Source organism: Phalaenopsis equestris, unplaced genomic scaffold (genome assembly GCF_001263595.1).
Source record: "Phalaenopsis equestris unplaced genomic scaffold, ASM126359v1 Scaffold000197, whole genome shotgun sequence".
NCBI classification, from domain to species: Eukaryota; Viridiplantae; Streptophyta; class Magnoliopsida; order Asparagales; family Orchidaceae; genus Phalaenopsis; species Phalaenopsis equestris.
The window spans coordinates 29,705-51,339 of NW_018164639.1; the positions used below are offsets into that span (position 1 = coordinate 29,705).

Consider the following 21,635-nt stretch of genomic DNA (forward strand, 5'->3'; position numbering starts at 1 on the left):
GGCGGTGGAGAGTGCGGCGGCAGGAGTACCGATGTTGTGTTGGCCGTGGGCATGGGATCAGCAGGTTAATAGTAGATTGGTTGGGGAGGTGTGGAAGGTTGGTTTGGATATGAAGGATGTGTGTGGCAGGGAGATGGTGGAGAAGATGGTGAGGACGGCAATGGAGGAGGAGAAGGCGGAGGAGCTCCTGCAAGTGGCGACGAAAATGGCGGCAGAGATTGGGCGGAGCGTGGGTGTAGGTGGGGATTCCAGGTTGGACTTCGAGAGGTTGTTAAGGGACATTTTGTCATTAAGCGTGCGTGCATCTGGCGGCGACGAGGACGAAAGACCAGTTTGACATAGCCATTTGTTAGTTTCTGCTTTTATTATTGTTGAGTATTAAGGCTGCTGTGTGTGTGTAGCAAGAATTGGAAAGTTTATTTATTTATATATCTACAACTTAAAATTTTATTTGTTTATTATTAAATCTGAATTTATCTTGTGAATCACTGAAAGAATATAGTAGAGAGAAGTAGAGAAAGCACTATCATGAAAATTAGGCTAAAAGAGTCCTATAATTTTTATTCATGAAATAATCTCACAAATAAGAAATAATATATGAAGTTACATTTATGCTCCTATTTCAATTCTCCTATTTTAATTAAGGATATTAGGTCATTCTAAGTTTTTTTATCTTGTGGCACTCCGCCTTACTATTTTTTGGCCTAACCAGCTCGGCCGACTGAAGAGCTTCCGCAATCATTATGATTGGCTACACATGTCAGTGTTGTTGGGCATAATGTTGTCGGTCGGCTCAGTAGGACTGATCTGATTTGATGCGTTAAGTTGATTTGTGATAATAGTTTTGTCGAAGCTCGATCTCTACTAAGAAGTTTTTGTCGATAGGATAAAGTTAGGTCATCATGCAGAGGGTAAATCACCACAATTCGACAAGTAGCACTCTCTTAGACGAGAGGATCTTGGATGGATGGTTGAGACTTGTATTCTTTTGGTGGCATTTTTGAGAGATGGTTGAGGATCCCAATATAACATACATTGTGGCTAGTGTCTCCTTCGACTTGATTTTATTGCAGTGGTAGACCTGGATGATTCTTCAACTGTCGTCTGATGAACCGCTTGAGCTGACATCACCTCGGTCGCCTTGATGACTTAGGCAATGCCGAGTTTATTGTATTTGATCAAACATTGTGGCTAGCATCTCTTTGGGCTGATTTTATTGCAGTGGTAGGCCTCGATGATTCTTCGACTGTCGTCTGATGAGCCGCTTGAACTGACATCACCTTAACCGCCTTGATGACTTGGGCAGTCTTGAGTTTACTAATACAATAAAAAACTCATAATGAAAAATTTTCAAGCACGTTAATGCTGTTAGAAAATTGATGAACAAAATGTATAGTTAGATATTTTGGGGATTAAGAATAAATCATCATCGAAGCTGAATGTTTCAGCTTTATTTTGAGGGATGTTAAGCGAAATTAGTCATAAATATTAAAATAAAAATTATCTTTAGTATGCTCAAACTTCTGGTCGTGCAAGGCCTCTAATCAAAGCCTTGCACAATATTTAGCTTTCATGTAAGTTTCAATTTTGCAAAACAAATTAAATTTGATTTTGTTAGTTTATGTTTATTATCTAGCAAGTAGATTGGGTTCTGCTTTGAAATTTTTTTTGGTAGCGACGAGAAACTAGCCAAGAAAAGGTCTCCCTAGAATGATTGTAATTTCTTTATCCTCCATATCTAACACAATGAAATCCAAAGGGAAGATAAATTGATCAACATTTACCAATACATCTTCTACAACTCCTTTAGGATAAGTGATAAAAGGATCAACTAACTAAAGAGTTACAATAGTGTGAGAAATCTCTCCTAAACCCAACCTTCTAAAAATAGATAAAGATAAGGTTAGAACTGGCTCCCAAATCACCTAAGGCTTTTCCAAAAAATCTCTTGCTTAAATCACAAGGAATATTAAAACTAACAGGATATTTAAGTTTTTTTGATGTTTTTTTTGAACTGTAGCCCTACACTCCTCACTAATTGCAACAATCTCATTATATATAAACTTCCTTTTTCTATTAAGTATATCCTTCATAAACTTTACATAACTTTGCATTTGTTCTAAGGCTTGAGCAAATATAATGTTAATGGTTGTTTTCTTAAATATTTCCAAGAACTTTGAAAATTGTTTATCGAACTTTTGTTGTCTCGGTCTCTGAGGAAATGGAGGCGGTGGTTTTTTTATATTAATCTTCAGTTGTATAATAGGGTTCTCTAAATCATAAGGAATATCTTCCTAATTCTTTTCTATTTCCATCCCTTCTTTCTCATCTTTAATTTCTTTTTGAACTTTTGTCTCCAATTCTCTTCCACTTCTAAGTTGAATAACCTTAATTTGCTCTTTATTTTCATCTTTAGGATTAATTTCAACATTACTCGGGAGAGTTCCTTGAGGCATATTTCTAACTGCATTAGCAATTTGTCACACTTGATTCTCAATATTTTTAATTATAGATCCTTGATTTTGTAACTGATTAACCATTTGTAACACCACTTCTTCTATAAACAACTTCTTCTTCTTAAATTGTTGGTTGTTGTTGAAGCTTGGAGGATAATGTAATTTTTTAATTTTTGATAATATGAGACCCAACCGATATCATATAAACAATAGTTTAAATAAGCAAGCACAACACTACATGTGACATATCTATCGCGAGGAATAGACATATCACTTATCCATGAGAATCAATTAAATAAGCTACAGAGATTATGACATCCATTTGGTCTGAGAACCATTTATATAAGTTGACAAGTTCCCCTTCCTAATATGGAAGATTATATACAATTTATATTACCTGGGTTCTTAAAGCTCCCTCTAGAGACAAGTCCCTATAGTTAATTACATTTTAAATGACCGAAGTCACCTAAGAAAACTCTCTCTTTGGATCAGAAAGTATCATCTCCAAGAATGTCAAAGGATAGAACTTTTCACAGATCAGACTAGGAATTGTCAAATGGGAGAGTCTCAAATTTGGAACATTGTTCTGGAATCGAAAGGAAGAGAAACCAGGGGTTATCACAGACCCTGAGGAGAACCTCAAAGACTTCTCAAACTATCCTATGGTTTGACTTCAGTTTTGAGGAGAAATATTTAAGTGTTTCATTCTGTCAATTTTATTAGTCAGAGCTTTCAGTCGTGTGAAACGATCACACAAATAACCTGAAAAATGTGAGGATTTAGGTTGTGACGATCGACAAAACGACAACCTCGAAATCCTAAGACGAGTTAGGGCTTATATTGTACAACAGAGTTGTACAAAGGCCTAAAGATGAGGTGAGGATTTATGTTGCATAAACAAACAACCTTGAAATCCTATGACTTTGTTGTTTAATTTTGAGGAATGATAATTGGTTTAGTTGATGTAGACATGTTTTGCTTTTGAAGATGGACATGCTGCCCACAATGCTAGCTCCAAGCTCCTTGCCATGACGAGTTTAAGTTTTCTAATGTGTCAGGTCATGATGTCAAATCAGATAACCCTATGGGTAAAGTTCTTTAAATGTTATGGGGCATGTTAAAGTTGATTAGAGCGACGCCGATTAGGATCCTACGGTTCCCTTGTTCCGGTACCACTATTTTCTATCGGATTGACTTAGTCCAAATGAATTTACTAAACCCAACTTAATGAATTCCATACTTTCATTTAGACAGTGGGAAGCCTCGTTAGCAACCGTAGGTTACCTCCTCTGAGGGATTCCTGATCATCTGATAGAGACATCTTAATTTAATTGCAATTGTGATTTTTGTGATGTTTGTGATTAAATTTTGAGTTTTCTTATATTTTGAATGTTGTGCCGGTGAATTTTATCTTGGTTGATTTTAGTTTTGGTTTTGGTCTTCGGTTTTGCGGCTATCCTAGCATTTTTGGTTTTCATGCAGGATGACATCATTGTTTAACATGCAAGTTTGTGTTTTTGTTCATACATGCAGGTGAGTAAGTACAGTAACATACTGGAAAGTAAAGAACGGGAAACTAGAAATGCAGGTAAAATAAATTACAATAAAAGCGTACCTGGATGGCTTTCTTGTTATCTTCAACTGAAACTCAAAATGCATGCAAGGGTATTTATATATTAAAAGCATTTTATGTGAAGAGGGGAAATAAGGTTCTGGTGATCTACCAAATCCTAAATTATATCTTGGTGAGCCCTCATTAATTCGATTAAGGATAATTTTATTAAGCAAAACATACTAAGTTTAGTAGACCTCCGAGGTATTCGAAGGGTCAGGAGAAAGAAGGAGATCCATGCTTCCCTCTCACCGCTTGGTGAAAAAGTCTCGAGCTCATTTAAACTTATTATGTTGCTTAATAATTTATCCTGTGAATACCTCCAATGCTCAGTGAACCAGTGAACCAGTGAACTTTGACGTTTCAATTATCCCTAAGAGTAAGATGATTATCATTTGTCTTTTAATTTGAGAATTATGTGGGTGAAGATCCTTACAGGGGCAAGTTAATGTTATTAATACATTTAGCTAATTTTAGTTTTAACTAGGGCTTGTAGTGTTTTAAAGGTGTTCAATTTCTAATTACATTCACTTTTCTAATCCTCATTTAACCAAATTTGATTTAGCCTAGGTCACTACTAAGCCCTTAAGACCTTGGTAGATATATTAGTAATTTTTGAAAGAAATTGAATTTTAAAGTGATAATAACTCATTATCAAAACATTTGAATGTCATTTGAACACCAAATAGGGGTATTAACTTAGTGAGTTATTGACATTCAAAATCATACCCCTAAGTCTAGGATTATTTAATTTAATAGTCTTCCAAATTTTAATAATTTAGGGAATTACAAACTTATCCCTTAATTAAGAAAAATGTGATTGGTTTCTACCAATTAATTCCTTGCATTTCAATTATTTGAACGTGCTATTTAAGATCAAAGATTGTCCATTTCCCCTTCTTGAATTAAGCCAAAATGTTAATTAAGACTAAATTTCCAAAATTATACTTTTGCCCCTAAAGTTCTATCACTACATAATTCATCAAATTTAATTCAAATGACTCTAAAATTTTTATCCTACTCCACTAATGGGTCAATTAAGATATCAGAGGAGAAAATGCTATTTTCAAAATTTAATTTAATATGTATAACTATTTACATGAAAAAATAGGATTTTTTAAAGAAAATTTAATAACTTCACCAAGTGAAAAGCCTAATTACTTGAAGTTTTTACTGGAATAGAAAATCATGTGGACCAAATTGCATGATTTTTTGAATTTTATTTGAATTACTAGAATTATTTTAATTTTTGGAGTATTAATTAATTATAAAATATTTTAAATGTGGAAAATAAATTTGTATATTTTTCTTAAATCTCCCCAAGGTCAAGAAACTCAGAGAAACAAATTTTACATTTTTCTGATTTATCTTTGAATTATTAGAATTATTTTAGTGAGAAATTAACAAAAATCCATTATTAGCCTTTAAAAATTATTTTTGAGCTTTAAAATTCAATATCTTCACTTAGAAAATTATAAAAAATATTCAAATTGCTCCTAAAGTCTTAGGAAACAATTTATAACATTTCCATTAATTTTATTAATTTTATGATTTTTATTAATTTTTTATTATTTAAATATTTAAAATATGCTTAGAAAATGAGGTTTTTTACCTTAATTACAATTTTATTTTTAGAAAATTCTCCTGATCACAGAAAACTCCCAAAACCAATTTCATAATTTTTTGAGTTGTATTTTTATTATTATGATTATTTTAAGTTTTAAAAGAAGCCTTCAACTTAGAAAATCAAATTAGGTTATCAAATGAACTCCAAATGTTTTGAAATTTTTATGGGGAGTCCTCTTATCTTTAGATTATAGTGAAGAATTAAAATTAAGTCATTTAGATGTTTATTTTTCTCAAATTAATTTTCTTTGTGTTTTAGGGTTTTGTAAAAATCATGTGTATTCTTAATGACTTAGCTCATGATAAATTTTCCTAAAGTTCTCTGGTCATAGTGAACCTTCAAAATTTTCTTGGATTTTTCCTATGCAACATGCTAATTACTATGATTATTTTATGCAAATAATAGACATAAACTTGAAAATACAACTCCTCATATGGGTCTCCTCTGACTTTGAAAAAATCAGGAAAAATCCCCCATGATAGAGGCTACAATTGACCCGAATAACATGTCATGGTGAAATATTTGAATGCATGGAGAATCAAAGTACTTAAGACAATATTTAATTAATTAAAAATAAAATATGCATCAAATAAACCTCAAACCATTTCACATTGTCAGGGGCAAGCTAATGTTATTAATACATTTAGCTAATTTTAGTTTTAACTAGGGCTTGTAGTGTTTTAAAGGTGTTCAATTTCTAATTACATTCACTTTTCTAATCCTCATTTAACCAAATTTGATTTAGCCTAGGTCACTACTAAGCCCTTAAGACCTTGGTAGATATATTAGTAATTTTTGAAAGAAATTGAATTTTAAAGTGATAATAACTCATTATCAAAACATTTGAATGTCATTTGAACACCAAATAGGGGTATTAACTTAGTGAGTTATTGACATTCAAAATCATACCCCTAAGTCTAGGATTATTTAATTTAATAGTCTTCCAAATTTTAATAATTTAGGGAATTACAAACTTATCCCTTAATTAAGAAAAATGTGATTGGTTTCTACCAATTAATTCCTTGCATTTCAATTATTTGAACGTGCTATTTAAGATCAAAGATTGTCCATTTCCCCTTCTTGAATTAAGCCAAAATGTTAATTAAGACTAAATTTCCAAAATTATACTTTTGCCCCTAAAGTTCTATCACTACATAATTCATCCTACATAATTCATCAAATTTAATTCAAATGACTCTAAAATTTTTATCCTACTCCACTAATGGGTCAATTAAGATATCAGAGGAGAAAATGCTATTTTCAAAATTTAATTTAATATGTATAACTATTTACATGAAAAAATAGGATTTTTTAAAGAAAATTTAATCAAAGATAGGATTTTTTAAAGAAAATTTAATAACTTGACCATAATAACTTCACCAAGTGAAAAGCCTAATTACTTGAAGTTTTTACTGGAATAGAAAATCATGTGGACCAAATTGCATGATTTTTTGAATTTTATTTGAATTACTAGAATTATTTTAATTTTTGGAGTATTAATTAATTATAAAATATTTTAAATGTGGAAAATAAATTTGTATATTTTTCTTAAATCTCCCCAAGGTCAAGAAACTCAGAGAAACAAATTTTACATTTTTCTGATTTATCTTTGAATTATTAGAATTATTTTAGTGAGAAATTAACAAAAATCCATTATTAGCCTTTAAAAATTATTTTTGAGCTTTAAAATTCAATATCTTCACTTAGAAAATTATAAAAAATATTCAAATTGCTCCTAAAGTCTTAGGAAACAATTTATAACATTTCCATTAATTTTATTAATTTTATGATTTTTATTAATTTTTTATTATTTAAATATTTAAAATATGCTTAGAAAATGAGGTTTTTTACCTTAATTACAATTTTATTTTTAGAAAATTCTCCTGATCACAGAAAACTCCCAAAACCAATTTCATAATTTTTTGAGTTGTATTTTTATTATTATGATTATTTTAAGTTTTAAAAGAAGCCTTCAACTTAGAAAATCAAATTAGGTTATCAAATGAACTCCAAATGTTTTGAAATTTTTATGAAGAGTCCTCTTATCTTTAAATTATAGTGAAGAATTAAAATTAAGTCATTTAGATGTTTATTTTTCCCAAATTAATTTTCTTTGTGTTTTAGGGTTTTGTAAAAATCATGTGTATTCTTAATGACTTAGCTCATGATAAATTTTCCTAAAGTTCTCTGGTCATAGTGAACCTTCAAAATTTTCTTGGATTTTTCCTATGCAACATGCTAATTACTATGATTATTTTATGCAAATAATAGACATAAACTTGAAAATACAACTCCTCATATGGGTCTCCTCTGACTTTGAAAAAATCAGGAAAAATCCCCCATGATAGAGGCTACAATTGACCCGAATAACATGTCATGGTGAAATATTTGAATGCATGGAGAATCAAAGTACTTAAGACAATATTTAATTAATTAAAAATAAAATATGCATCAAATAAACCTCAAACCATTTCACATTATTCTCCTATGTTCACTGAGCACTAAGATATTTTCCTTTTTTTAATTCTTATACACCAAGATATAAATTTTTGAAGTTAGGGGGTATTTTCTGAATTAAGTAAATCCTATTTTCCTACTTAAACCACACGGCGCCACGACATCATGTGACGACTCCGAAGGCTTACGTGGCGCGCTCCGGTTGGACGCCTCCTTCTGACTCAGCGCTGACTGGGCTTGCGCTTTATGTACCGAAGCGCTGTCCGACTTCATCTCACCCGTCCATTTGATACATGCGCCATCCAACGACCGTGAGTCTTTGTCCCCGTCTGATTTTTATACACCAGGCTTAAGAACTTGAGCTACACTTAACCAAATCAACTCGGGTTTGTTTCTAAAGACTCATCTAGCCTAGACAAAGCTATCTATATGGGTAACATGGCAATAACATTGCATGAAATTGGATCTATGCAAGTGTATAATCAAAATAAGATCGGGACAGTGGGGAGGTTTAAACAAGCTCAGGTTTGTTTAAGTACTTGACACGTTCGTGGAGGTCCAAGGAGGCTAGGGGTTGAACCTCTTGGAATAGTGAAATGTTTAGACCCAAATTCAAACAATACCAAATTTGGGTGTTGATCAATGTCTTGGGTAGAGGCTCTCTATGAGGGGACTTTGATGGGCTTCTTCTTCTCTCACTGTGGTGAAGGTTTGGACAAGTTTAATTTGATTTTCGTTTAGTGTGGAGTTGTGGTGGAGAGTGTCCTATTTCCGGCAAGGATTTGAGCTCTAAAATTGAGCTTTGACAAGGGAAATTAGGGTAGAAAAGTGGTTAGGTTGCACTGAGGAGGTCTCAAGGAGGCTGCAGGAGCAATTGGACAGAATTGAGCAGGGTCTCTTTGAGAAAATTTTAGCACATAAACTTTGGCCGTAAAGAGGCCATTTTATAGCCATGGCTGGAGAGGGGAGCTCAGGTCCTGGCTTTTGGTGCAAAAGCTTGCTGAGGTGGTGAGCTAAGCGACGCAATTGGCCAATGGGAGTGAGACAACTCAGATGGGTCAATTTGGTGAGGATTTAAGTGTGGTGGCTGTCAGTTTTGAGGTGCTTCGGCGACTAGGCCGGCCGGAAACGGTAGGGGAGGTGCCTAGGTGGCTCAGGACCCGCAGAGGAATCTATCACAACAATTAATTTGGGTTGATGATAGGTATTGGCAAAGATATCTTTGGCTTAAGCAATGTAGGAAACAAATCCCTTGATTTAGGATACCTTTGGTCCATGGCTCATCTAGGGTGGGTTAAGTAGGTCTAGCTTGGTTACTAGGACCCAAAAGTTGGCTGTAGAAGTCTTGCCTTGGTCAATTTAACATGGCTAGGTCAATTTTGGTGCATGGGTCCAATGTGGGTCCAAATGGCCAAAGGTTGGGTTTGGGTTAGGCTATCCATGAATTTAAGCCCAATTAATTAATCAACATTGTGTAGATTGTTGTAATGAAGATTTTTTATGAAGGGTTGAAATGACTTTGAGTTCAATTTCAATTGGGGGAAAGGTTGAAATGATTTTGAGTTCAATTTGAAGGATTTTGGGACTTTGGTCAATTTGGGGTCTAGGTTGGGATATGGTTGGGCTAAGTCTCACATTGATTTTTGAAATGGTCTATAGGAACATCATGAAGAATTTTCAACACAAATTGGGTGTCAATTTTGGGGTTAGGTAAATCAATTTGGTGGAATTTGGGGACAGCCAATTTAGGGCAAATTTGAGCATTTTTGGACTTGGGTTAAAATTGTATGCAATTGAGGCTTCACCAAGGCCAATTGAAGGTCAATATTGATGTGCAGGATTGTTATGAAGATTTTCGACATAAATTGTGGCAAATTGAGTAGGCTATGGGGTTCAATTTGGTGGGATTAAGTCATAGAGCCAAAATTGGGGGCTTGACTTAGATCAAAATTGGGCTCAAAGCATGGACCAATTAAGCTTATATTTGGTTTAGGTTGGTCATATGGAAGGTGAATTTGAGTTTAGGATTGAAATTAAGGGAAATTGAGACCAAATTAATGGACATTTGGGGTAAATTTGGAAAAGTTGGGCCTTTAAAGGCAATTTGGGGGTTTTGGTCAAAATGGTCAAATTGGTCAAATTGGGTTCAATTGGACGGTACAAATTGGTTTTGGAGACTTTTGAAGTGATCTTGGAGATCTTGGGAAAGTTTCGGTAGCCAAGGTATTTTTGTAATTTTGGCAATTTTGGGGGTATTTTGGTAAATTTGGTATTTTTGGGTGGTTTTGGGTAATTTAGGTATCTTCAAATGGTTTGAAATGATTTTTGAACAAATTTGGATATTTTGGATGAATTTGAGGATTTTGACCAAATTTGAGGTTCCAAGGGTATCTAGGTAATTTGGGGGATTTTGGAGCAAAATGCTAAGTTAGATATTTTCGGTGGAATTGGGCTACCAACCACCATATAGGAATTAAGGCCAAATTTTGTGTTCCAAGGGTATCTAGGTAATTTGGGGGATTTTGAGGCAAAATGCTAAGTTAGATATTTTCGGTGGAATTGGGCTACCAACCACCATATATGAGCTATGGAAACAATATTTGGGTCCTCTATGAAATGGACTTAGCTAAACCTTAGCCTAGGGCTAGTTAGTTTAGAGGACCATCTACATGAGTTTCTCGAAAGATTAAGGGATCAAAGTCAAGAATTTTTTAGGTTTAGGGTTGTGAGTGATTGTGGGTGAGAGTGAGGAATAAGCTCCAGACTAACACCCAAAGTCAACCCTAAGGCCAATCAATACTATCGAGACTCATCTTCGAGACTCATCTTGAGCTTCCTTATACTGACCCCACCTACTAAGACCTACATGTTAGGACCAATATATGAAACTTCAAGTTGAACAAAGAGGAGCATGTAATTTCTAAAAGTGCGGGTTCCTTTTCTAGTTCTCGAGGAATAATCAACAGAAAAGTTCTATGGCTAGACCCTAGGCTACTAAAGAGGAAAACTAAACCTCAACCAAGAGTGAGGTCAACACATATAATACTAGAATTTGGAATAGTGGAATAGTATTATATCTTGTTGTAATGAAGATTTTTTATGAAGGGTTGAAATGACTTTGAGCTCAATTGGGGGTTCAATTTGAAGGATTTTGTCTCTTTGGTTTAAGAAATATAGGAAACAAGTCCCTTGATTTAGGGGACCTTTGGTCCATGGCTCATCTAGGATGGGTTAAGTGAGTCTAGCTTGGTCACTAGGGTCGAAAAATTGGTTGTAGAAGTCTTGCCTTGGTCAATTTGACATGGCTAGGTCAATTTTGGTCTTGGATGTATGGGCAATTTGGGGCTAATTTAAGGATTTTTTGGACTTGGGTCAAAATTAAATGAAATTGAGGCTTTACCAGGGCCACTTGAAGGTCAATTTTGGTGTGTAGGATTGTCATAAAGAGTTTAGGATTCAAATTGGGGGAAATTTAGTAGGCTATGGGGTTCAAATTGGTGGAACAAAGTCATTGGGCCAAAGTTGGGGTTTTGAATTAGATCAAAATTGGGCTCAAAGCATGGGCCAATTAAGCTTAGATTTGGTTTATATTGTTTATTTTAAGGGTGAATTTGAGTTTAGAATTGAAATTGAGGAAAATTTGGGGACATTTGGGGTAAATTTGGAAAAGTTGGGCCTTTAAAGGCAATTTGGGGGTTTTGGTCAAAATGGTCAAATTGGGTTCAATTGGAGGGTCTAAATTGGTTTCAGAAACATTTGAAGTGATTTTAGAGGTTTTGAGAAAGTTTGGGGTGCCAAGGGTATTTTTGTAATTTTGGTAATTTTAGGGGTATTTTGATAAATTTGGCATTTTTTGGCTAATTTGGGTATTTTCAAATGGTTTGAAATGATTTTTGAACAAATTTAGATATTTTGGGTGAATTTAGGAATTATGGCCAAATTTTGTGTTCCAAGGGTATTTAGGTAATTTGGGGGATTTTGGGGCAAAAGACCAGGTTGGATATTTTTGATAGAATTGGGGTGCCAACCACCCTATATGAGCTATGAACCAATGGAAACCCCATTTGGGTCCTCTATGTACTGGTCTTAGCTAAGCCCTAACCTAGGGCTAGTGGGTTTAGGGGACCATCTACATGAGTTTCCCAAAAGATCAAAATCAACAATTTTTGGGCTTAGGGTTGTGAGTGATTGTGGGTGAGAGTGAGTTTAAGTGAGTAAATAAGCTCCAGACCAACACCCAAAGTCAACCCTAAGGTCAATCAATCCTATCGGGACTCATCTTGAGCTTCCTCATACTGACCCCACCTACTAAGACCTAGATGTTAGGACCAATATATGAAACTTCAAGTTGAACAAAGAGGAGCATATAATTTCTAAAAGTGCGGGTTCCTTTTCTACTTCTCGAGGAATAATCAACAGAAAAGTTCTATGGCTATACCCTAGGCTACTAAAGAGGAAAACTAAACCTGAACCAAGAGTGAGGTCAACACATATAGTACTAGAATTTGGAATAGTGGAATAGTATTATATCTCTTAACCCGATGACTTTGTGAGGGTGCAAGATTGGCAGTGTTATCCTCCAATATTTGGTAAGAGGTTGCCCTTACTCTCATGGGCTGCTGGTTGCTCTAGTCCAATAATGTGACTGACTTATGACCTGCTTGATTTACAAAAAAAATATGAACATAACATCTTTTCTGGTGAAATTCATTTTTTGTCTGTTAAGTAAATATTTTAAATTATTAATATGCATGAAAAATCAAGAATTTTTTAGTGTTCCATTTTGGTAAGTTCATTTGTCAATCACATAGACCGGGCTAGGGGCCTCCCTCTGACCCGACCCACAATTACACGGATTTTTATATTCCAAAAGATGGCAAAAAAGTTGTCTCAATTTATATTTAGTGGCTAGTGTGAATAAATAAAATGTTATAAGTTTAGAATAATTATTTTCACACTAGAAGCACTACGCAAGTATACATATTATTTCATGTAATATAGAGTTTTCTATAAAAACCCTGTATCGATCCTACATAAAAGCTGTAATTATTTGAATAGACTTTTAGAAAAACTCTTACTTAAAACTGTAAAAATTGATCTAGAAAATATAATAGCAAAATCAGATGTAAAGTAAATCTATTAAATTCCTACAAGTTTTGTTTAAAACTAAATGTAAATGCATAAATTCTAAACTATGCTAAATATAGAGAGTTCTAAATAGGGAGTTCTAATTATGAAAAAGAATCTTTCCCCTTGCAATGAGTTTATAATCTATGTCGGAATCAATATGTTTAAGGGTTTAAATGATGTATTGTGACAAATAGGAGCATACATATTCATTACCCTCTCCCGAGTGCATAAATAACATTAACTAATCTAAAGCAAGTTCCATATTATACGATAGTACTGAGTAGAATCTAGCCTCTCACATCTAGATTACCCACCGTGCCCTCTCTATATGACCTGCCAAGGGCTTCAAGTTTTAACTCTAGATAAAGGATTTAGCCTGTCACTGTAGTAACACAAATTCTACACCCATCAAAACTTATCTCCCTATTTATTTGCACTCTCCTTAGATAGTGGTCGCCCTCATCATAAGGTAAGTGCGGTACTCACTAACTAGGTGAAATCAAAGCCCTCTTGGGTCATTATGTTTTGCAATGAATTTTAATATTACAAATGACTGGTTTGCTAAGTAAATAAATAACCGGTGAAAGTACCATCACAAGTTTTGGAATAAAAGAAGTTCTAAACAAATTAAATCCTCCACATGATTACTTTTTATTGCAAGGAGAATGAAAATGAAAATTACTCGGAATTCATGAGGATAACAAAACAAAACACGATTTATATTAAAACTCAAGTTCACAATACAAACTTAAACAAAAATACAAATACTCATCTCAAACTCTTCCCCAAGCAATCCCTTGTAGTTCCCTGACTTCCTTGATTCCAATAGACTCTTACAAGACTCATAACACTCTTGTGGTAGCTTCCTACTCTAATGGGGATATACCCTAATAACTTCAACACACTCTAATGGTCCTTCACACTCCTTAACACTCCTTTTTTAGTTTGGACTTCGTCCCTATATGTAAAGCTCTGAAAATCATCAAAGGCTCCTTTGGACACCTATTCAAAATTTGGCTAAATTCATTTAATAAAGAAGGTAACTGTTTCTGGCGCCTAGGCGCTTGCTTTGGCGCTTAGGCATTAATCACATTCGATCTCTAGCTCTTAGACGCCAGAAGTGGTGCTTAGGCGCCACTTCTCTATAATTCTATTTTGCTTCCATTTTCATTTCTTTTCATATAAACTCCATTTCTTAGACCTGAAACTAAAAACATGCAAAACTTCTTTCATTAAAATGTAATATCATAAAAAAAATAAGCATGAAAGGTATATATAAAATATGTAATTTTAAGGCATGTCAATTCTCCCAAGCTTAAACGTTAAATATCCTCATGTAACTCTTTTACTATGTGGAATTGTTATAACTTATGGCGGTGGACTTCACTTAAGATTCCTATAGTTTTTGTCTTAAAAATGTGATAGTGAAACTTTTAGAAAAATTTTCAATAACTTAGGTTAGAACTAAAGTATAAAAATATTTAGTAACCAAGTTTAGAAATTCTGATTTTCTATTCATTTCAAAAATAACTTTAATTTGTCGTACTTGGGAATCTTAAAAAAATTAAAAGAAAAGAATTAAATGAGAGCTTTACTAGTAAAGATAATAATACTTAAAATTATAAATAAGCTCAGAAATGTAAGTAATTTTCTTCCTTTAAGTTGATTCAAGTGAAGCTAATTTTTAATTAGTGATCTCCTCAAGCTTTTTCTCACATATCTTTTCTTTTTATGTTTTATCTTTTTCTTTCATAATCATTTTTAACTCTTACTTTTCCATGTGAGGATTATATGTAATAATCAAATCTATAAAAATTTGAATAAAAATCCAAATAAATTCCACAAATAAATTCCATGAACTCTTATAAGTATTTTTCAAGCAAAACATTTTATTCACTATAGAATTTTCACCATTATCCCCCAAATTTTTAATTTTTGGCTATTTTATAATGTGAAGAAAATACATGATAGACCCAAATTTTTAATTTTTGACTATTTTATAATGTGAAGAAAATACATGATAGAAAATAAAAATTTCAAAGGCAAAGTGAAGCTCTTATCCAATGTTGTTGAATTCCAAATTTTTTGATCTGAAAATCCTCTCAATAAGCAAGGTAAGAGAAGGCCTAGGGTGCAAAATCTCAAAAAATAGGGAAGAAGATGAAGTCAACTGGTCCAAGATTCGGGTTTTAGAACATTTCAGTCTGTTTGACGCCTAGGCGCCAGTTTGGGTGCTTAGGCACAAATGCTCGATCATACAGATTTTGAAATTTTTTATCATTTTCAAAAGAGTACAACAAATCTAAGGTTTTCCAACCCTAATATGTTAGATTCAACAATCATTTTGATAGTTAATTGGTTTCTTCATCCCTCCAATATTCATGCGCACAACCACTAGATTCTTAAATTCAATTCATTCCAATCATTCCAGTATTCTAACACTAAATATTAAAAACACAAACATGACACTATTTTATTATCATATGAATAAGTTCAATATGAACAAACATAACATTGATTCGACATGAAAAATTAAGCAAATACATACATAATACAAGTTTGCAGTCCTAGAATCACTTTAAATTTAAAGTTGGCACACAACACATAAACACAACAAAAGCATCAGATTTCTCACAATCTTCCAACTCTAATAATTATGAACGTTGTTCATCCACCTTTTCACCCATCTAAATTTGACGATTAAATAAGTGGTAAAAAGGGGTACGAGGAAAAACTTCCGTAACTTTCTCTCCAATCCAATGATTATCTTGATACATCCTTACCTGATACTTTTTGAAACACTAATTCTACGACTATCAAAATGTATCTCCCTACCTACTTGCACTCATGTTAAACTTTGGTTCCCCTCCATCCTAAGGTTAGTATTTGCAACTTGAGTGAAATCATAGCCCTCCCAGATCATTGTGTTTCACAACTGATTTTAATATTACAAATGAACATTTTGCAAAGTAAATTAAGAGCCGATGAAAATACCATCACATTAATAAAATAGGAGAATTTCAAAGCAAATCTAAATTCTTAAACATGCATCCATTTTATTGCAAAAGAAAAATAAAATGAAGATGGTGACATAAACAATTAAAGAATTGATAAAATTATGTAGTAAATTATGTGCTAACAAGATACATATGTCTACTTACCCTCTTCTGAGTGAATAAGTATGCTTAATATCTTATTAATTTTACACAACTAGCTATCACGTAGAAGCTCCTAATAGAAATTGATCATGAATTATATTTCCTTAAAAGTTACATTGTCGCCTAAACTACATCACCAGCCAATCAGACAATGTGAGTGTACTCAATTTGCAAGATTACCACTCTCCCGAGTCTTAGTTTCATTTACAACATATTTTAACATAACTCATTGTCACTTAAGTTATGTAAATGAAGCGAATGAGATATTAATCATCACATAGAATTAAAAATTTTTCTATCTTAAAACAAATTTTTTTACTCTTTTCACCACTTCTTATCAAAAGAAATGAGTAAAGAAAGCTACTCACGAAGCATGAATAAAAAAAATGAAAAATTCATTAAATCAAAACAAATCCACTAGAAAATGTTTACAACAATTATAAAATAATGAATAACATGATACTTAATTTTTTCCCTCTAAAAGAAAGATGAAAATCACTCCAACAAAATCTCTCGCTAATCCATGCAACGCTCATACAATTTATTACACATTTCTCTAGAAAAAGTAGAAATCTACATCTCCTTTCAGGCACACAACACACACACGCCTCTTTGAAGAGGCACGTCGAACTCTCACTCCAAGCCTCCAAACTCCTTTATATCCCCCCTAAAAGAGACACCAACCCCCCTTTTAAAGAAAAACCAAGCCTTACACATTTCTCTCAAAATTCCTCACCAATTTCTCTAGAAAAAGTAGAAATCTACATCTCCATTCAGGCACACAACACACACACGCCTCTTTGAAGAGGCACGTCGAACTCTCACTCCAAGCCTCCAAACTCCTTTATATCCCCCCTAAAAGAGACACCAACCCCCCTTTTAAAGAAAAACCAAGCACCACCTCATTCCAAGAGAAACACATCTTCACTCTAAGAGATACCTTTTCACTCAAAGAGGCACACATCTTCACTTCAAGAGCCTTTCCAACTGTCTAGATTCATTTAATAACTTCATGGGGCATGCACAACTGCCCTGATTCTTCCAGAATAGCCCGAAATCATCCAAATCAACCCGAACCAACTTCAAGCTCTTCGAATTCAATTTCAGGGGTTAAATTCAGGCAAATAAAAAAAAAGTTAAACCGAAAATGTATCATAATCTTGTCACGTATTTAAATAAAAAATGTGGCTCATCCTAGCCAATTAAAGCATGGTCTAGAAAGAAAATTAAAACCTAAAACAGGAAAAAAATTATTTATGTTCGGATTAGATTAGTGATAAATAGAGAGAGAGAGAGAGAGAGAGAGAGAGAGAGAGAGAGAGAGAGAGAATTTTTATTCTATTATTTTAAAATAATAATTCCAACTAAAGTTATGTCCAAAGAATAAAATGGAGAAATTGTTTGCTAAGAAGTCGGATTTTCTTATGTAAAAAATATAAAAATTAAAATAAGAAAAAAAAATAAAAATGCAAAAAAAAAGGGAATTAAAAAATGTTAAGAGAAAAAAAAAGAAAAAACCAAAATAGATCTGAAAGAAAAAAATTCAGGGTTCGAATCAAAGCCAGTGCTTAAACTTTGTTGAATGCAGAAAATGAAATAACAAAAAAAAAATCTTATAGTTGATTCAACTAATGTTATAATATAAAAAATAATTTTTAAATCTTGTCCCAACCCTTAACTTCTTTTGGCTACGTGAATACAGTTGTCAAAACGACTCTTTGTTTTTGAACAGCTCGTGAATAACCAAAAAAAAATCTTATATTTGATTCAACTAATGTTATAATATAAACAATAATTTTTAAATCTTGTCCCAATCCTTAACTTCTTTTGGCTACGTGATTACGGTTGTCAAAACGACTCTTTGTTTTTGAACAGCTCGTGTTCGGCTCGTTAAGCAAACGAGCTGAACACAAACACACTTTTTGAGAGCCAAATATAAGCGGGCAGAACACGAGCTACGCCTGGGCTCGCTCATGTTCGGCTTGTTTACACCCCTAGTTTGATATTGCCGACACAAATTTGCTTAATTCTTGTAGTGACGATTTAAATCTCGCCCGTTACTCTTTTAATATCCTACATCTACTTGACTAGGCTTGACTAGGGCTGTCAAAACTTTTTGTTACGAATAGTTCGTGTTCAGCTTGCTAAACAAACAAGCTAAACACAAACAATTTTTTTGGGCTTGATATATAAAAAAGTCAAACACACTTGACTAGGGCTGTCAAAACTATTTGTTACTCGCGAATAGTTCGTGTTCAGCTTGCTAAACAAACAAGCTAAACACAGACAATTTTTTTGGGCTTGATATATAAAAAAGTCAAACACAAATAGTGGTATTTTTTAGCACGCCGAATATGAGTTGAGCCTGGGTTTGTGCAAGCTCTACTTGTTTACACCTTTAGATACATTTCCTATTGCAAAGGCCCCTTCAACAATTACACCTAATAAATTGTATAAATTAATGTTGCACTTGCAGGCGTTTATGGACATCAATTCTTTCAGGCACAGTGTATCTCATATGAGAGATTTATAATAGCTGTGAGGAAAAATAATGACATGATTCATAAGTATATTGATTATAGAAAATTGAATTATGTGGTCATAAGAAATAACTATTCATTGCCTACACACACATAAAGGGCGTGAATGTTCAAGCAAATATAAGCCTAATAATTATTTCCTTATAGATCATTAAAGCTCTATCATTTTTTAAATTAAGTCATTACAGTATACATTCTGTTAATCTTTTGTCTTTAATGGCCATTATATTATACATTATAGTATACATTCCATTATTTCTATTAATGTTTTTCAACAAGGGCAATTCAAATTGATGTTTATGATCCTTCTGAGAAAGAATTTGTAAAGATTAAAATTTATCCCAAGTGACTATATATCACTGATCTTTCTCATAAAATCAAAATATCTCAACCACTATTTTATCCAATCGCATGGAAGCTTATGATGTTTTTTTGACATATAGAAAAAATTTAAGAATTATAATGTGTCGTTATGCTGAATATTAGTAATAGCTATCAATAATAGATGCAGCTCAGTCGCATCCTTGGCAAAATTATCATATCATTGTGTCTCCTTGGCTAATCATGACAACCAACGATAATTGCCATTAGCAATATCTCATATTAATAATTCAAATAAACAATATTATATATATATATATAAGCACATTGGAGGTGATTGATTGAAGCATCAACATAAGGATTGATCGCAACAATAATGCAAAGAATTTGAGTTATCTCTAAATTACTAGTAGCCAAAGAACAATTACAACATCTCACAATTTATACAATTTTACATTTTTACACGAAGCTCTCTCTTTGAATATCAATTGTCACAGATGGATCATAACAAAAATAAAATCTTACGAAAATTGCAGTTTGTCCGACACGATAAAATCTTTTCATAATGATCTTTCCACCTAAATAACTCAAAAATATGCTACATGCCATCGTTGTTAGTCTAATAACCAACACAACCGAACTCTCTATTCTCTTTTATCAAAACATCTACTGCTTGATACACATAAAAACTACATTAACATATTAGTACGAATTATTGGTCAAGGAGAGCAGCAACAGCAAGAGAAACCCTAGCGACTCCCGTATAATAATCATCTTCCTTGGTGAGCGGAGACTGAATTTGGCCGTCAGGAAAACATTCCTCACACGTATCAGCTGCATCAAAAGACGCGCTGAGTTCAATCCGAGCATCATTAATTCTTCCCGACTCGACAGCTTCGACAGCTTCTTCAAGATTGCTCACTGCATCGGAATAAATCTCTTCACAAGTGCTCAGACACTTCCTCTTAAATGTATTTTTAGGCTCTTGCTTGATCAAATTGTCGATATCCGCAAGCAACTGTTGGGCATAGTGTTTGGTGAAGCGGATTGATATTATTGCCAGACCTTTGAGGTCTGCTCTGCGGCTTTCGGACGTGGAGTTGAAGACAGACAAGCAGGTGTTGAAGTCGAGCTCGCGATTCCCTGCCGCGGCCTGCTTGCAAGTGTGGATGACGATGTCAGCTGCGGCTACGTGAAGAGTTGATGGACGAGGGATGATTTGGATGGAAAGGGAGAGAAGGAAGAAGAGAAGGATGGGATTCATTGGTGTAGGTTGGAGGTAGAAGAGTTTGGATGAGTTTTTATAGAGAAGATAAAGAGTTAAGTGTGAACATATATGGAATAAAATTAGGAGAATATTATTCAAAATTTGCTACAAGTTTTTTTGATGAAATTGTGATATTTTTGGGGAAAGGTATTAATGGGTTGGCATATATGATCTTGAAGAGATATTAGTATATTTATGTATTAGAGATTTTTTTTTTTTCCTGATTTAGTTTAATGCATGTAAAATAGGAAATTTCTATGAAGATAAGAGAACAATTTTGCGATGGTTTCTATTTATTGGCATTACGGCATTGATTGTCGGACCATTAATTGCTATATTAAGCATATAAATGTTACTATGTTTATGCATTAGCTTAATTAACAAATCATGTTATTGACAATAACTAATTTTATTTACACATCACATTTGCTAAAAAAAGCATTCTTTTAATATAATTACTATCGAGCGTGTCATTTATTTCAATCAATTACAAAAATAAAGTATTTTGAAATCCCATTAAAATCCATCGGGAATCGAATATATTGATGCAGTAGTCAAAAAACCATTTAATATCATATAAATTGGAGAAAACTTCCAACAGTTTAACATTGATTGGATGCAGAACTCTTGCTGTTCTATTCAAAATTTGCCAAAAGTTTTATTTTTTTCCTGAAATGAATGAATTTAAGTCTTTTTCTAACTAAATAATCTCATACAACTATTTGTTGAGATCCACTGTTCTTGTATTGTGCATCAAGCACATGTAGTTGGGTTGAATTGATGTGAAAACTCCAATTCAAATAATAAATGCAACTGCATTTGTATATTTCTAGTGCTGTGCATCAAACCATTCAACCTAGTTATGAACTAACTCTGGAGCAATTGATAAAGGTTTCATTTTGTAATTAACCGATAGCCAATCGTCGATGCACCACAGATGATCAGCCAGATAAACAATGAGTATTTTTTTCGATATTAATCGATGGCTCATGACCATCCATCATCTATATATCGGAACCTAAACCAACGACTTATCAATAGTCATGCTTATAGTATAAACTTACGGA

At 33.3% G+C, this 21,635-nt stretch overlaps 2 protein-coding genes across 2 annotated transcripts in view; one reads left to right on the forward strand and one right to left on the reverse strand.

The window, feature by feature from the left end:
* LOC110022555 (7-deoxyloganetic acid glucosyltransferase-like) overlaps positions 1–375 on the forward strand; it is a 6,284-nt gene extending 5,909 nt beyond the window's left edge. Inside the window, exon 4 of the mRNA XM_020721564.1 lies at positions 11–375. Coding sequence (XP_020577223.1) covers positions 11–337 — 327 coding nt within the window. The 3' untranslated portion in view covers positions 338–375. The remainder of the gene's footprint in view (positions 1–10) is intronic.
* Positions 376–20,013: 19,638 nt separating this feature from the next.
* On the reverse strand, positions 20,014–20,565 carry LOC110022565 (putative invertase inhibitor). Its single transcript, XM_020721577.1, has one exon. It carries the CDS (start codon positions 20,563–20,565, stop codon positions 20,014–20,016), a length of 552 nt encoding a protein of 183 aa, XP_020577236.1.
* Between the last annotated feature and the right edge of the window lie 1,070 nt (positions 20,566–21,635).